This window comes from Salmo salar, chromosome 01 (assembly GCF_965601325.2).
Source record: "Salmo salar chromosome 01, fSalSal1, whole genome shotgun sequence".
Classification (NCBI taxonomy): domain Eukaryota; kingdom Metazoa; phylum Chordata; class Actinopteri; order Salmoniformes; family Salmonidae; genus Salmo; species Salmo salar.
In genome coordinates, this window is record NC_138291.1 from 8192650 (window position 1) to 8210000 (window position 17351).

Here is a 17351-nt window from a genome sequence, read left to right on the forward strand (position 1 = left end):
CCAGCCTGGTGAATCCTGGGTCAGTGCCGTCGGAGCCGCCAGGGACGCCCGCCAGCCGGGCGCCGCCAGGGACGCCCGCCAGCCGGGCGCCGCCAGGGACGCCCGCCAGCCGGGCGCCGCCAGGGACGCCCGCCAGCCGGGCGCAGCCAGGGACGCCCGCCAGCCGGGCGCAGCCAGGGACGCCCGCCAGCCGGGCGCAGCCAGGGTCGCCCGCCAGCCGGGCGCAACCTTCGCCGGCCGCCAGCCGGGCGCAGCCAGGGACGCCCGCCAGCCGGGCGCAGCCAGGGTCGCCCGCCAGCCGGGCGCAACCTTCGCCGGCCGCCAGCCGGGCGCAACCATCGCCGGCCGGCAGCTGGGCGCAGCCAGGGCCGCCCGCCAGCCGGGCGCAACCATCGCCGGCCGCCAGCCGGGCGCAACAAGGGTCGCCCGCCAGCCGGGCGCAACCATCCCCGCCCGCCAGCCGGTCGCAGTCAGCGTCGCCCACCAGACCTTCGGCGCGGCCAGGTGCGCCACCTAAGAGGGCGACGTCAAGGGTGGAGCAGAGGCCACGTCCCGCACCTGAGCCGCCGCCGTAAGAAGGCCCACCCGGACCCTCCCCTTCAGAGTCAGGTTTTGCGGCCGGAGTCCGCACCTTTGGTGGGGGGGGTACTGTAACGCCCTGGCCATAGAGAGGGGTTTTTTGTTCTTTATTTTGGTTAGGCCAGGGTGTTACATTGGGTGGGCGTTCTATGTTCCTTTTTCTATGTTTTGGTATTTCTTTGTTTTGGGCCATGTGTGTGGCTCCCAATCAGGCACAGCTGAAGCTCGTTGCTGCTGATTGGGAGTCACACATAAGGAGCATGTTTTTCCTTTGGGTTTTGTGGGTAATTGTTTCTGTTTGAGTATTTTCCTAACAGGACTGTTTGCTGTCGTTTTTGTTCATTTTGTAGTGTTCTCTTGTTTATTTGAATTAAAATTCTAATGATGAACACATCCTCTGCTGCACGTTGGTTCCCTCTTCCAGACAGCCGTTACAGATACTCAGAACAATAGGCTAGCAATACAGGTCAGCGCCATCTTGTAACAATCGCATATCAAATCTAGTCTTGTATACTATTGTCAATAATCCCTTACCTTTGATTATCTTCATCCTTAGGCACTTCCAGGAATCCCAGGTCCACAACAAATGTATTTTCGTTCGAAAAAGTTCATCCTTTATGTTCCATTAGCTTGTTGTTGTTAGCGTGTTCTGAAGGCTGCACCAACATTTCCGACGTGTACGGGGCTACTCTTTCAACAAAATGCATTTTTTTCTTATTTAGGTTCGTTCAAACATGTCAAACGTTGTATAACATAAATCTTTAGGGCCTTTTTCAACCAGAGCTCCAATAAGATTCAAGGGGGACGATTGCATTGTCTTTATAAACGTTTCGAAAGGGGAGGGTAGCCAGGGGCGCCGGCGTCATAATGGTGATGGCCCTCTCCGTGTGACCACGTTCCACAGCGTGTCATTCTCTCAGTTTTCACAGTAGGAGACTCAAATCACTTTGTAAAGACTGGGGACATCTAGTGGAAGCAATAGGAAGTGCTCAATGAACCATAGCTCACGGTGTGATTATTAGGCAACGTGATGAAGTTGAGTCCGCAATTCAGAATTCCACTTCCTGTTTCGATCTGTCTCGGGGTTTTGACTGCCATATTTCTGTTATACTCACAGACACCATTCAAACAGTTCTAGAAACTTTAGGGTGTTTTCTATCCATATCCTAGCTTCTGAGTTTGAGTAGTAGGCCGTTTAAAATGGGCACAATTATTTTTCAAAATGCGCTGTGGCGCCCCCTATCCTTGGCGACCGTCAAGAGGTTAATACGTTTGCAAAAATGTCTAAAAACCTGTTTTTGCTTTGTCATTATGGAGTGTTATGTGTAGATTGATGAGGGGGAAAAAAAAGATTTAATCGATTTTAGATTAAGGCTGTAACGTAACAATGTGTGGAAAAAGTCAAGGGGTCTGAAATTTACGGATTGCCAGGGTGTCACGTCCTGACCATAGAAAGCTGTTATTTTCTACGGTAGAGTAGGTTAGGGCGTTACAGGGGGGTTTTCTAGTTGAGTTTTTCTATGTTGTTATGTTCTAGTTTTGTATTTCTATGTTGGGTTTTGTTTGGGATGATCTCCAATTAGAGGCAGATGGTCCTCGTTGTCTCTAATTGGAGATCATTCTTAAGTAGGTGTTTTTCCCACCTGGGTTTGTGGGAGATTGTCTTTGAGTTAGTGTATGTTTCACCTCTGTGTCACGGTTTGTTGTTTTGTTATTCAGTTTATTTATATATATTGCATAGTTTCACAGTGAAAATAAAATGTGGAACGACACACACGCTGCACTTTGGTCTGCTCCTTCCTACGACAATCGTGACACAGGGCTACACTCCAAAACTCAGACATCATATGAAGCATTTATGTTTAGTGAGTCCGCCTGATCAGAGGCAGAAGGGATGACCAGAGATGTTCTCTTGATAACTGTGTGAAATGTACCATTTTCCTGACCTGCTAAGCATTCAAAATGCAATGAGTACTTTTGGGTGTCAGGTATGTATTGCATAAAAAGTACATTATTTTCTTTAGGAATGTAGTGAAGTAAAAGTGAAAGTTGTCAAAAATATAAATAGTCAAGTACAGATACCCCCAAAAAATACTTATGTAATACTTAAAATTATTTTTTACCTAAGTATTCTATACCACTGGCGGACAGCGGCAGGTCAGGCTCCCAGTCCCAGGTGTAGGGTGAGGTTGACCTTAGACACTGATCTTGGGTTAGGATTGGGGGAAAGGAAACTGTAACTAGAGGAAACTTCACCCCTGATCCTAGATCCCACATGCATGTGATGTCCTGTTTCTAAAGTCCAGCACGTAAAAAAAACACCCTCCATTCGAGGACATTGGGGAAAAAATATTGTTACATCACTTTGGCACAACATTTTATTTATTTAACTAAGCAAGTCAGTTAAGAACAAATTCTTATTTTCAATGACGGCCTAGGAACAGTGGGTTAACTGTCTTGTTCAGAACAACAGATTTGAACGTGCAACCTTTTGGTTACTAGCCCAACGCTCTAACCACTAGGCTACCCCGCCACCCCACTGCCACCCTCCCCAACATACAGTAAGGTCCTAAATTATTAACATCCTTGATAAATATGAGCAATAATTACTGTTTCAGAATATTTTGTGGCCAATAGAAATGAGTGGTAAATAATGTATTGTGTCTTTTTGGAGTCACTTTTAATGTAAATAAGAATAGAATATGTTTCTAAACACTTCGGGTATTAATGTGGATGCTACCATGGTTACAGATAATCCTGAGTGAATCGTGAATAATGATGAGTGCAAAAGTTACAGAGGGTCAAAGATCATACTCCCAATACATGCTAACCTCTCACTATTACCAATTATTATGATATGGGCACCTGCGACACATGAAAAGTAAGTAAATAGCGCCCTCGTGTGTCTAATGTAAAATAGGTTTATTAGTACGTTTAAGTTACTTCTCTCCTGCACTGTTGTGAACACAGGACTGCTGAAGGACAATTCCTCTGTCCGCGACTATGTTGACGCTATCCCTGCCCGCCTCCTCCCGGTTATACCCGAATTAAAAATGATATTTTTAATACAATGTGGGCGTGCTGTCGTCATATGTTCCAAAATCAGGAAGTAACAATACAGCCTGGGTGTGGCTTAGAAGTGTCAGAAGATTTCTTCACTACCGGCTGTAATTGTCACAAACACAAATACAGACAGAAGAGAGAGAAAGGCCTGTAGGCTGTGTATTATCTTTCACCGTTATCTCCTCTCCACCACAATAACGGGTGCAAGCATGGCAGAACTTTTAGGATACAGCGCGGGTTTTGAGCAGGTGGGTGAATTCAGTCATGAAATTGCGCACGGTCACAAGATTATGTTCTTAATATATTGGCTCTGGCTACGATGTAGCGTTTCATGTGTATATTATATCGATTTTTTTTCAAAATGTTTGCTGCCAATCAGAAGTTATTCTTCGTGTTAAAGCCTATAGATTTAGATTGATAGATATAGTCGGATGTTGTACTGTCCACTTTTACTTTTCATGTCCTGCATGAAGTTAAAACCAACCCTTTCATGTTCTTCCCTCTTAGGTTTATGCAGTTTATGGTGTATTATAACAGCCTAAAGGGTTAACATGGTAGCTAGATGGTTATTACCACCCCCTCCCCCCCCCAAAAAAATATATATATATATATAATATATATTTTAAGGAACTCAATTCTGCTTTCATCTTACTCTTGAAAGTTGTGATAGTAAAATGCACAAGGTGCTATTTCTAAATTGGGTAGTGAACCATCAGTTCCTCTTGTCATGTTAGTCATTACATACCGTGGTGTAAAGTAGTTAAGTAAAAAATACCCCCAAAAAACTACTTAAGTAGTACTTTAAAGTATCTGTAATTTACTTTAGTATTTATATTTTTGAGAACTTTTACTTTTCCTTCACTACATTCCTAAAGAAAATACTGTACTTTTTACTCCATACATTTTCCCTGACACCCAAAACTACTCGTTACATTTCGAATGCTTAGCAGGACAGAAAATGGTCCAATTCACACACTTATCAAGAGAACATCCCTGGTCATCCCCTGCCTCTGATCTGGTGGACTCACTAAACACAAATGCTTCATTTGTAAATGATGTATGAGTGTTGGAGTGTGCCCCAGGCTATCTTCCAATAATAATAATAAAGAAATTGGCCATCTGGTTTGCTTAATATAAGGAATTTGAAATGATTCATACTTTTACTTTTGATACTTAAGTATATTTTAGCAATTACATTTACTTTTGATACTTAAGTATATTTAAAACCAAATACTTTTAGACTATAACTCAAGTAGTATTTTACTGGGTGACTTTCACTTTTACTTGAGTGATTTTCTATTAAGGTATCTTTTACTTTTACTCATGTATGATAATTGTGTACTTTTTCCACCACTGAATTCATACCTTAGAGAGCTATTTATAACTTGTCAGAAATGTCCAGATCAACTAGCCCATGTCAGCTAATGTTTGTTTTAGATAGATACATAGATTTTGTTGTGGTGTTTGAGTCACTCAAATATCACATGTATACACGTTAGACATGGCAAAAATGTATAGAATTGCAAGAAAATGTGCTTTTAAACTGCACAATTCTCTTCACCCCATGACAAAATGTGTATAATTGCAGGAAATAAGCTTTAATCTTGTGTGAAAATGTTTGGGAACCCCTGGGCTAGGAGATAGTAATGTATTAGTAGTAATTATTATTACTTTTGAAAGTTAGTGGTGTGCTCAATGGTATGCAGAGGTGACACACACACACACAGACACACACACACAGGTAGTGTATGACGGTGATATGTGAGGTACACTTCCTGTGTCAAGGATCACAGGATGTGTTATCTGGAAGTTCTGATGTTTCCACAGTGTGCTCACAGTGATGTCGTCATATAGTAACTAAGGTAGCCCGCAGATATATTTCACATTTACTGATTCAATTCAATACATTTCCAAAGCGAAACATCTTTCTCCAGATTGGAGGTAAACACAACCCTCTGCTCTCCTCTGCTCCCCCTTCCCTTCACAGTGGTGGAAGTGATGGTTTGTGGTAGTGATGGTTGGTAATATGCCACAGTGCAGACAGGGTTTTCGTCTGTCTCTGTCACTTCCTCTTCCTGTCCTCCTCTGTTTCCTCTTTCTTAGTGTCCATGCGTTTCTTTACCACTGCCGCCTGTCTGTTAGGTCTGATTTGACCATGTTTTATCTGAAGCTTGTAAATCAGCTAGAGGTCCTCTGTAACTCAATTGGTAGAGCGTGGCGCTTGCAATGCCGGAATAGTGGGTTCGATTCCCGGGACCACCCGTAAGGGGAAAATGTATGTGTGGTTGTACTTTTCTTTCGTATAAGAGCGTGTGCTAAATGAATGAATACATGAATGACATATATATAATTGTATGTCCTCTAGGTCCTGTCTCAGCTAGTGAGTGCGTGACGTGTCTTCCTGGTCACGTGTTGAGTAAACCCGTCGGCAAGGATGTGGTTTCTAGTGTTGACTAAGGAGTGCCATAGGAGTTCACACCTTTAATGCGTACACACACACACACACACACACAGGAAGCGTTGCTACATCCCCACATGTGTGTACACGCTCAGCTTGTGTGACACACACACACACACACACAAACACACACACTGGAAAACTAGGAAATGGTGGCAAGCTCCAGGGATGACTTAACCACAACACAATTAGATGTTTCATCCAGTCTAATGTATTGACCTCTCTCTTTCCCTTTCTCCAGGTGTGAAGTGGGGATGCTGTGAGTGAGTGAGTGTGTGTGTGTGTGTGTCGTGGTGACCAGGTGTGCTGTGATGTCAGGTGACAGCAGCACATTGTCTTGGAAGGTTGTGGAGACCTATGGCCAATCAAAGTCCTCGGACAGTTCCCAGACGACGGTTGCTGGGGACGGCGGTCCAACAAAGATCATCAAAGTGTGTTTCACCAGCAACAGTGCTAACCTGGGGAAGAACTTTAAACTAGTCCGCTGTCATGAGGGCATGACTGTACGGGTTAGTGGCATTACTGTACTATCATTCTCATTATACTGTAGTATATATATATATATATATATATATATATATATATATATATATATACATATATATAAAATACTTTTGAACGATAGTATATATATTCATTCAAAAGTTTGGGGTCAGTTAGATATGTCCTTGTTTTTGAAAGAAAAACACATTTTTTGGTCCATTAAAATAACATCAAATTGATCAGAAATTACAGTGTAGACATTGTTAATGTTGTAAATGACTATTGTAGCTGGAAACGGCAGATTTTTTTTTTTAATGGAATATCTACATATGCGTACTGAGGCCCATTATCAGCAACCATCACTCCTGTGTTCGAATGGCACGTTGTGTTAGCTAATCCAAGTTAATCATTTTAAAATGCTAATTGATCATTAGAAAACCCTTTTGCAATTATGTTAGCACAGCTGAAAACTGATTAAAGAAGCAATTAAAACTGGCCTTCTTTAGACTAGTTGAGTATCTGGAGCATCAGCATTTGTGGGTTCGATAACAGGCTCAAAATGGCTAGAAACAAAGAACTTTCTTCTGAAACTTGTCAGTCTATTCTTGTTCTGAGAAATGAAGGCTATTCCATGCTAGAAATTGCAAAGAAACTGAAGATCTCGTACAACGCTGTGTACTACTCCCTTCACAGAACAGCGCAAACTGGCTCTAACCAGAATGGAAAGAGGAGTGGGAGGCCCCGGTGCACAACTGAGCAAGAGGACAATTACATTAGAGTGTCTAGTTTCAGAAACAGACGCCTCACAAGTCCTCAACTGGCAGCTTAATTAATTAGTACCCACCTCTTCACTGTTGACGTTGAGACTGGTGTTTTGCAGGTACTATTTAATGAAGCTGCCAGTTAGGGACTTGTGAGGTGTCTGTTTCTCAAACTAGACACTCTAATGTACTAAAGCAGTGTTTGTTGCCCAAAGGGTACACATTTTAGTTTGGCTTTACACACCTGATTCAACTCATCATCAAACCTTTGATTGTTGGAATCAAATCAAATCAAATGTTATTCATCAGATGCTTCGTAAACAACAGGTGTGGACTAACACGCTGTCGTACACGTTGATCCAGTGCATCCCAAACATGCTCAATGGGTGACTTGTCTGGTGAATATGCAGGCCATGGAAGAAATAGGACATGTTCAGCTTTCAGGAATTGTTTACAGATCCTTGCGACATGGGGCTGTGCATTATCATGCTGAAACATGAGGTGATGGAGGTGGATGAATGGCACCTCAACGGGCCTCAGGATCTGGCCACCGTATCTATGTACATTCAAACTGCCATCTATAAAATGCAATTGTATTGGTTGTCTGTAGCTTTTGGCTGCCCATACCATAAGGCACTCTATTCACAACGTTGGCATCAGCAAACCGCTCGCCCACATGATTCCATACATGTTGTCTGCGGTTGTGAGGCCAGTTAACCATAATGCCAAATTCTCTAAAATGACATTGGAGGCGGCTTATGGTAGAGAAATGAACATTAAATTCTCTGGCAACAGCTCTGGTGGACATTCCTGCAGTCAGCATGCCAATTGCACGCTCCCTCGAAACCTGAGACATCTGTAGCATTGTGTTGTGTGACAATACTGCACATTTTAGAGTAGCCTTTTATTGTCCCCAGCACAAGGTGCACCTGTGTAATGATCATGCTGTTTAATCAGTTTCTTGATATGCCACACCTGTCAGTGGGAAAGGAGAAATGCTCACTAACAGGGATGTCAACAAATTTGTGCATAACATTTTAGAGAAATAAGCATTTTGTGCATATGGAACATTTCTGGGATCTTTTATTTCAGCTCATGAAACGTGAGACCAACACTTTACATGTTGCGTTTGTATATTGTTTATATATTTTTTCAGTTATCATACTTAGTGACAGTTCAATATTGGCAACATTTCAATTAACTTTCATATAATGTCCACTTAGCAGGGCAGAGACAATAAATTCAAATGTGTGCAGGCTCAGTACAACTTCAGCTGTAATCACAAAGAGATTTTGCCTGATAGATAGACCAGAAAATGTGCCACATTGTGCCACACCCTGTTCAAATGTGATGTTTGAAACCTGACACTTCAAGTCACCTCCACTGAGAGAGTGGAAACAGAGAGCAGACAGATGGGTCTTTCTCTACGGCTTTCACACACCGCTCTGTACACCAAAATGTCAGTCTGAACCGTTTCAGAACCTCTCAAAGTCCCCCATATACACTCTTAGAAAAGAAGGGTTCTTCAGGCTGTACCCATAGGAGAACCCTTTTGGGTTCCAAGTAGAACCCTCTGTGGAAAGGTTTCTACACAGAACGCAAAACGGTTCTACCTGGAACCAATAAAGGTTCTTCAAATGGTTCTCCTATGGGGACAGCCAAAGAACCATTTTAGGTTCTAGATAGAAAAAAGGTGCTAAGAGTGTAGGGAACTTAACATCTAAACTACTAGTTCACTGTAGAGAGGACTGAACTCTATGGGTCACTACTATATATACAGTATACTATTATTATAGTATTGGCGTACTAATATTACTACTGTAGTATTATTCATATTTCTACTATAATATATTTATTCTATAATATATTTCTACTATAATATTGTTGTTATGTTACGGTGTTGTCCTCTGGATGAGTGGATCCAGACATTCAACATACCCTCTGCTACGACCCCCTACACTACTATACTGTATAGTGTACTATAATAGCTTAACCGTTCCAGAATATAATATCAGCGGTGTTGTCCAGTGGATGTGTGGGTCCGAACATACAACACTCCCTCTGCTATGGCCTGCTCCTGAAACACCTGAAGTCAGCTGAAGTCCATTGGCTGCACCCCGACCTCACCGTGTCTGAACTACAGCTACGCTACGAACAACAGCATCTGGAGGCAGAGTGGAGGTAACTCCTGACCTCTAGGCCCTGACCCCTGACCTCTAGCACATGATCTCTTGCTCCTATTCCCACTACATCGCCAAGCAAAGTCAAAATTGGCTATATTGTAAAACTATATGAAAACTAAAATGTGCTTTTTGGTCTTAATATAAGATTAGGGTTAGGAATACGGTTTGTAGTGTGGTTAAGATTAGGGTTACAAATACGGTTTGTAGTGTGGTTAAGATTAGGGTTAGAAATACGGTTTGTAGTGTGGTTAAGATTAGGGTTAGGAATACGGTTTGTAGCGTGGTTAAGATTAGGGTTAAGGTTAGGTTTAAAATCAGATTTTTAAGAAGAGACATTTTAGAACTAGGCATGGTTTACGACTTTGTAATTTGTCCAGATAGTGACTGCCTCTTGCTCCTGACCTCTAAACCTTAACCTCTAACCCCTGTGTGTGTTCAGATATGACCTGCGCATTAGGTACATCCCTGCCGACTTCATAGAGAAGTTTAAAGAGGACAGAACCACACTGCTCTACTTCTACCAGCAGGTTGGTGACCGTGTTTCTGACTGCCTCTCTGACTTGTCTGTCTGTCTGTCTGTCTGTCTGTCTGTCTGTCTGTCTGTCTGTCTGTCTGTCTGTCTGTCTGTCTGTCTGTCTGTCTGTCTGTCTGTCTGTCTGTCTGTCTGTCTGTCTGTCTGTCTGTCTGTCTGTCTGTCTGTCTGTCTGTGGTGTTTTACTTGTAAGCAGGATTGTTGTACAGTTCTGATCCTTAAAGTGTATTTTTCTAAACACCTTGTCAGGTGAGAAGTGACTACATGCAGCACTATGCCAGTAAAGTGAGTGATGGGATGGCCTTGCAGTTAGGTTGTCTGGAGATCAGGTAACAACCCTCCTACACAAACATATTACTTTTACTATCCTTGTGGGGGCTAACCAATTCATTCCCATTCAAATCCTATTTTTCCTAACCCTAAACCTAACCCTTAACCCTAAATAACACACACACACACCACACACACACACACACACACACACACACACACACACACACACACACACACACACACACACACCACACACACAACCTTCCATTCAATCCACCCAATACTCACATGCGTGTGTTTCTCCCTACAGGAGGTTCTGTAAAGACATGAACCCCAATGGACTGGAGAAAAAGTCCAACTATGAACTGTTAGAGTAAGTACTGTCTGGGAAGGTTTGTTATGGTTCTGTAATTGGGTGTGGTGGGGGCTCATTGATTGTGTGTGTAATTAATGGACATTTTGTCTGTTTTTGCTTGTGTTTGCGTGTATGTGTGAGTGTCTGTACAGGAAGGATGTAGGGCTGGGTCTGTTCTTCCCCAAGGAGCTGACAGACAACATGAAGGTACCTCTCACCTCTCATCTGGATTGATTTAATTATTGATTCATTTATTGACTTTAACATTTTATATTGATAACTAGTTGGTCCAGCAACTATTCCAGAGGTATTAGTTATGTATTCACCATGTGTTGATAAGTGATGTATTGATGTATATGTATTGACCATGTGTTGATAAGTGATGTATTGATGTATATGTATTGACCATGTGTTGATAAGTGATGTATTGATGTATACGTATTGACCATGTGTTGATAAGTGATGTATTGATGTGTCGCCCATGTGTTGATAAGTGCTGTAGAGTTGAAGTCGGAAGTTTACATACACCTTAGCCAAATAGAATTAAACTCAGTTTTTCACAATTCCTGACATTTAATACTAGTAAAAATGCCCTGTCTTAGGTCAGTTAGGATCACCACTTTATTTTAAGAATGTGAAATGTCAGAATAATAGTAGAGAGAGTGATTTATTTTAGCTTTTATTTCTTTCATCACATTCCCAGTGGGTCAGAAGTTTACATGCACTCAATTAGTATTTGGTAGCATTGCCTTTAAATTGTTTAACTTGGGTCAAACATTTTGGGTAGCCTTCCACAAGCTTCCCACAATAAGTTGGGTGAATTTTGGCCCATTCCTCCTGATAGAGCTGGTGAAACTGAGTCAGGTTTGTAGGCCTCCTTGCTCGCTCACGCTTTTTCAGCTCTGCCCACAAATGTTCTATAGGATTGAGGTCAGTGCTTTGTGATGGCCACTCCAATACCTTGACATTGTTGTCCTTAAGCCATTTTGCCACAACTTTGGAAGTATGCTTGGGGTCATTGTCCATTTGGAAGACCCATTTGTGACCAAGCTTTAACTTCCTGACTGATGTCTTGAGATGTTGCTTCAATATATCCAAGTAATTTTCCTTTCTCATGGGGCTATCTATTTTGTGAAGTGCACCGATCCCTCCTGCAGCAAAGCACCCCCACAACATGATGCTGCCACCTCCGTGCTTCACGGTTGGGATGGTGTTCTTCGGGTTGCAAGCCTCCCCCTTTTTCCTCCAAACATAACAATGGTCATTATGGCCAAACAGTTCTATTTTTGTTTCAGAGGACATTTCTCCAAAAAGTACGATCTTTGTCCCCATGTGCAGTTGCAAACCGTAGTCTGGCTTTTTTATGGCGGTTTTGGAGCAGTGGCTTCTTCCTTGCTGAGCGGCCTTTCAGGTTATGTCGATATAGGACTCGTTTTACTGTGGATAAAGATACTTTTGTACCTGTTTCCTCCAGCATCTTCACAAGGTCCTTTGCTGTTGTTCTGGGATTGATTTGCACTTTTCGTATCAAAGTACGTTAATTTCTAGGAGACAGAACACGTCTCCTTCCAGAGCGGTATGACGGCTGCGTGGTCCCATGGTGTTTATACTTGCGTACTATTGTTTGTACAGATGAACGTGGTACCTTCAGGCGTTTGGAAATTGCTACCAAGGATGAACCAGACTTGTGGAGGTATACAATTTTTTTCTGAGGTCTTGGCTGATTTCTTTTGATTTTCTCATGATGTCAAGCAAAGTGGCACTGAGTTTGAAGGTAGCCCTTGAATACATCCACAGGTACACCTCCAATTGACTCAAACGTTGTCAATTAGCTTTCCAGAAGCTTCTAAAGCCATGACAATTTTCTGGAATTTTCCAAGCTGTTTAAAAGCACAGTCAACTTAGTGTATGTTAACTTCTGACCCACTGGAATTGTTATACAGTGAATTATAAGTGAAATAATCTGTCTGTAAACAATAGTTGGAAAAATGATTTGTGTCATGCACAAAGTAGATGTCCTAACCGACTTGCCAAAACTATAGTTTGTTAACAAGTAATTTGTGGAGTGGTTGAAAAATGAGTTTTAATGACTCCAACCTAAGTGTATGTAAACTTCCGACTTCAACTGTATGTATTGACCATGTGTTGATACATATTGATGTATTAACTCAGCAAAAAAAGAAACATCCTCTCACAGTCAACTGCGTTTATTTTCAGCAAACGTAACATGTGTAAATATTTGTATGAATATAACAAGATTCAACAACTGAGACAGAAACTGAAGTTCCACAGACATGTGACTAACAGAAATGGAGTACTGTGTCCCTGAACAAAGGGGGGGGGGGGGGGTCAAAATCAAAAGTAACAGTCAGTATCTGGTGTGGTCACCAGCTGCATTAAGTACTGCAGTGCATCTCCTCCTCATGGACTGCACCAGATTTGCCAGTTTTTGCTGTAAGATGATGTTACCCCACTCTTCCACCAAGGCACCTGCAAGTTCCAGGACCTTTCTGAGGGGAATGGCCCTAGCCCTCACCCTCCGATCCAACAGGTCCCAGGCGTGCTCAATGGGATTGAGATCCGGACTCTTCGCTGGCCATGGCAGAACAGTGAAAATCCTATCTTGCAGGAAATTACGCACAGAACGAGCAGTATGGCTGGTGGCATTGTCATGCTGGAGGGTCATGTCAGGATGAGCCTGCAGGAAGGGTACCACATGAGGAAAGAGGATGTCTTCCCTGTAACGCACAGCGTTGAGATTGCTTGCAATGACAACAAGCTCAGTCCGATGATGCTGTGACACACCGCCCCAGACCATGACGGACCCTCCCTACAAATCGATCCCGCTCCAGAGTACAGGCCTCGGTGTAACGCTCATTCCTTCAACGATAAACGCGAATCTGACTATCACCCCTGGTGAGACAAAACCACGACTCGTCAGTGAAGAGCACTTTTTGCCAGTCCTGTCTAGTCCAGCGACGGTGGGTTTGTGCCCATAGGTGACGTTGTTGCCTGTGATGTCTGGTGATGACCTGCCTTACAACAGGCCTACAAGCCCTCAGTCCAGCCTCTCTCAGCCTATTGTGGACAGTCTGAGCACTGATGGAGGGATTGTGCTTTCCTGGTGTAACTTGGGAAGTTGTTGTTGCCATCCTGTACGTGTCCCGCAGGTGTGATGTTCGGATGTACCGATCCTGTGCAGTTGTTGTTAGACGTGGTCTGCCACTGCAAGCACGATCCGCTGTTCGTCCTGTGTCCCTGTAATATTGTCTTAAGCGTCTCACAGTACAGACATTGCAATTTATTGCCCTGGCCACTCTGCAGTCCTTATGCCTCCTTGCAGCATGCCTAAGGCATGTTCACGCAGATGAGCAGGGACCCTGGGCATATTTCTTTTGGTGTTTTTCAAAGTCAGTAGAAAGGCCTCTTTAGTGTCCTAAATTGTCATAACTGTGACCTAATTGCCTAAGCTGTTAGTGTGTCTTAACGACCGTTCCACAGGTGCATGTTTATGGTTCATTGAACAAGCATGGGAAACAGTGTTTAAAGCCTTTACAATGAAGATCTGTGAATTTATTTAGATTTTTTACAAATTATCTTTGAAAGGCAAGGTCCTGAAAAAGGGACGTTTCTTTTTTTGCTGAGTTCATATGTATTGACCATGTGTTGATAAGTGATGTATTGATGTATATATGTATTGACCATGTGTTGATAAGTGATGTATTGATGTATATATGTATTGACCATGTGTTGATAAGTGATGTATTGATGTATATATGTATTGACCATATGTTGATATACCATAAGTGATATACACTACCAGTCAAAAGTTTTAAAACACCTACTCATTCAAGGGTTTTACTTTATTTTTACTATTTTCTACATTGTATAATAATAGTGAAGACATCAAATCTATGAAATATCACATATAGAATCATGTAGTAACCAAATAATTGTTAAACAAATCAAAATATTTGTAATATTTGCGATTCTTCAAATAGCCACCCTTTGCCTTGATGACAGCTTTGCACACTCTTGGCATTCTCTGAACCAGCTTCATGAGGTAGTCACCTGGAATGCATTTCAATTAACAGGTGTGCCTTCTTAATTTGTGGAATTCCTTTCCTTCTTAATGCTTTTGAGCCAATCAGTTGTGTTGTAACAAGATGTGTGGGTGGGGGGGGGGGGGGGGGGGGTTATACAGAAGGTAGCCCTATTTGGTAAAAGACCAGGTCCATATTATGGCAAGAACAGCTCAAATAAGCAAAGAGAAATGACAGTCCATCATTACTTTATTAAGACATGAGGGTCAGTCAATGCAGAATATTTCAATAACTTTGAACGTTTCTTCAGGTGCGCAAAAACCATCAAGCGCTATGATGAAACTGGCTCTCATGAGGACCGCCACAGGATTGGAAGACCCAGAGTTACCTCTGCTGCAGAGGATAAGTTCATTAGATTTAACTGCACCTCAGACAGCAGCCCAAATAAATGCTTCAGAGAGTTCAAGTAACAGACACACCTCAACATCAACTGTTCAGAGGAGACTGTGTGAATCAGGCCTTCATGGTCGAATTGCTGCAAAGAAACAACTACTAAAGGACACCAATAATAAGAAGAGACTTGCTTGGGCCAAGAAACACGAGCAATAGACATTAGACCGGGTGGAAATTTGTCCTTTGGTCTGGAGTCCAAATTGGAGATTTTTGGTTCCAACCGCTGTGTTTTGTGAGATGTGGTGAGGGTGAACACATGATCTCCGCATGTGTATTTCCCACCGTGAAGCATGGAGGAGGAGGTGTTATGGGGTGGGGGTGCTTTGCTGATGACACTGTCTGTGATTTATTTAGAATTCAAGGCACACTTAACCAGCATGGCTACCACAGCCATGTGCAACGATACGCCATCCCATCTGGTTTTGGCTTAATGGGACTATCATCTGTTTTTCAATAGGACAATGACCCAACACACTTCCAGGCTGTGTAAGGGCTATTTGACCAAGAAGGAGAGTGATGGAGTGCTGCATCAGATGACCTGGCCTCCATAATCACCCGACGTCAACCAAATTGAGATGTTTTGTGATGAGTCGGACCGCAGAGTGAAGGAAAAGTAGCCATCAATTGCTCAGCATATGTAGGAACTCCTTCAAGATTGTTGGAAAAGCATTCCAGGTGAAGCTGGTTGAGAGAATGCCAAGAGTGTGCAAGGCTGTCATCAAGGCTAAGGGTGGCTATTTGAAGAATCTCAAATATAAAATATATTTTGAATTGTTTAACACTTTTTTTGGTTACTACATGATTCCATATGTGTTATTTCATAGTTATGGTGTCTTCTCTATTATTCTACAATTTAGAAAATAGTAAAAATAAAGAAAAACCCTTGAATGAGTAGATGTTCTAAAACTTTTGACCGGTCGTGTGTGTGTATATATATATATATATATTGACCATGTGTTGATATAATGATGCATATATGTATTGCCCATGTGTTGATAGGTGATGTGTGTGTGTGTGTGTGTGTGTGTGTGTGTATATAGATATATGTATGTATTGCCCATGTGTTGATAGGTGATGTGATGTGTGTGTGTGTGTGTATATATGTATTGACCATGTATTGATAGGTGAGTGTGTGTGTGTGTGTGTGTATATGTATTGACCATGTGTTGATAGGTGATGTGTGTGTGTGTGTGTGTGTGTGTGTGTATATATGTATTGACCATGTGTTGATAGGTGATGTGTGTGTGTGTGTGTGTGTGTGTGTGTGTGTGTGTGTGTGTGTGTGTGTGTGTGTGTGTGTGTGTGTGTGTGTGTGTGTGTGTGTGTGTGTGTGTGTGTGTGTGTGTATATATATATGTATTGACCATGTGTTGATAGGTGATGTGTGTGTGTGTATATATGTATTGACCATGTGTTGATAGGTGATGTGTGTGTGTGTGTGTGTGTGTGTGTGTGTGTGTGTGTGTGTGTGTGTGTGTGTATATATGTATTGACCATGTGTTGATAGGTGATGTGTGTGTGTGTGTGTGTGTGTGTGTGTGTATATATGTATTGACCATGTGTTGATAAGTGATTTATTGATGTATACAGTGGGCTCCAAAACTACTGGCACCACTGACTGGCAATGCACAAACAATACTTAAAAAAATATAAACAATATAATTATAGAGAGAAACTCAAAATCCCAACATGTGAGAAATATTGTACTTTATTAATGTTTCAATGGAACCAAAATAATTTATTGATTTTATTAAAAATCAATATCCTCCAATTCAAGGTGTCACAATTAATGGCACCCTTCCAGATTAAATTAAATAACATCAACCAACATTAAACCAGGAATTAAATTCCAATATTTCTTAAATAGATCTAAGTCTTAAGGAACTATATTATGCCATTACATCACTTCCTGTTTCACTAGGGTATAAAAATGAGGTAACATGCCTGCAATATCCCTTTGTCATCCAACACCATGAAGAAAACAAAATAACTGGCCGTTCAAGAGAGACAGATGGTCATAGACCTTCATAAATCTGTTAATGACAACAAGAAGATCCACAAACGATTGAATATACCACTGTATTTGTATTTATTATGGAGCCTCATTAGCTATTCTTCCTGGGGTCCAGCAAAATGAAGGCAGTTTATACAGTTTTAAAAACACTGAG

The 17351-nt window shown here is 42.0% G+C and overlaps 1 protein-coding gene across 1 annotated transcript in view; it reads left to right on the forward strand.

Annotated features, from left to right (window-relative positions):
- The first annotated feature begins 3708 nt into the window (after positions 1-3708).
- Positions 3709-17351, forward strand: part of ptk2ba (protein tyrosine kinase 2 beta, a) — a 45037-nt gene continuing 31394 nt past the window's right edge. The window contains 7 exon segments of the mRNA XM_082957479.1: positions 3709-3890; positions 6342-6609; positions 9347-9525; positions 9967-10054; positions 10309-10388; positions 10643-10705; positions 10840-10894. Of these exon segments, the coding sequence (XP_082813605.1) occupies positions 6412-6609; positions 9347-9525; positions 9967-10054; positions 10309-10388; positions 10643-10705; positions 10840-10894 (663 nt within the window). The 5' untranslated portion in view covers positions 3709-3890; positions 6342-6411.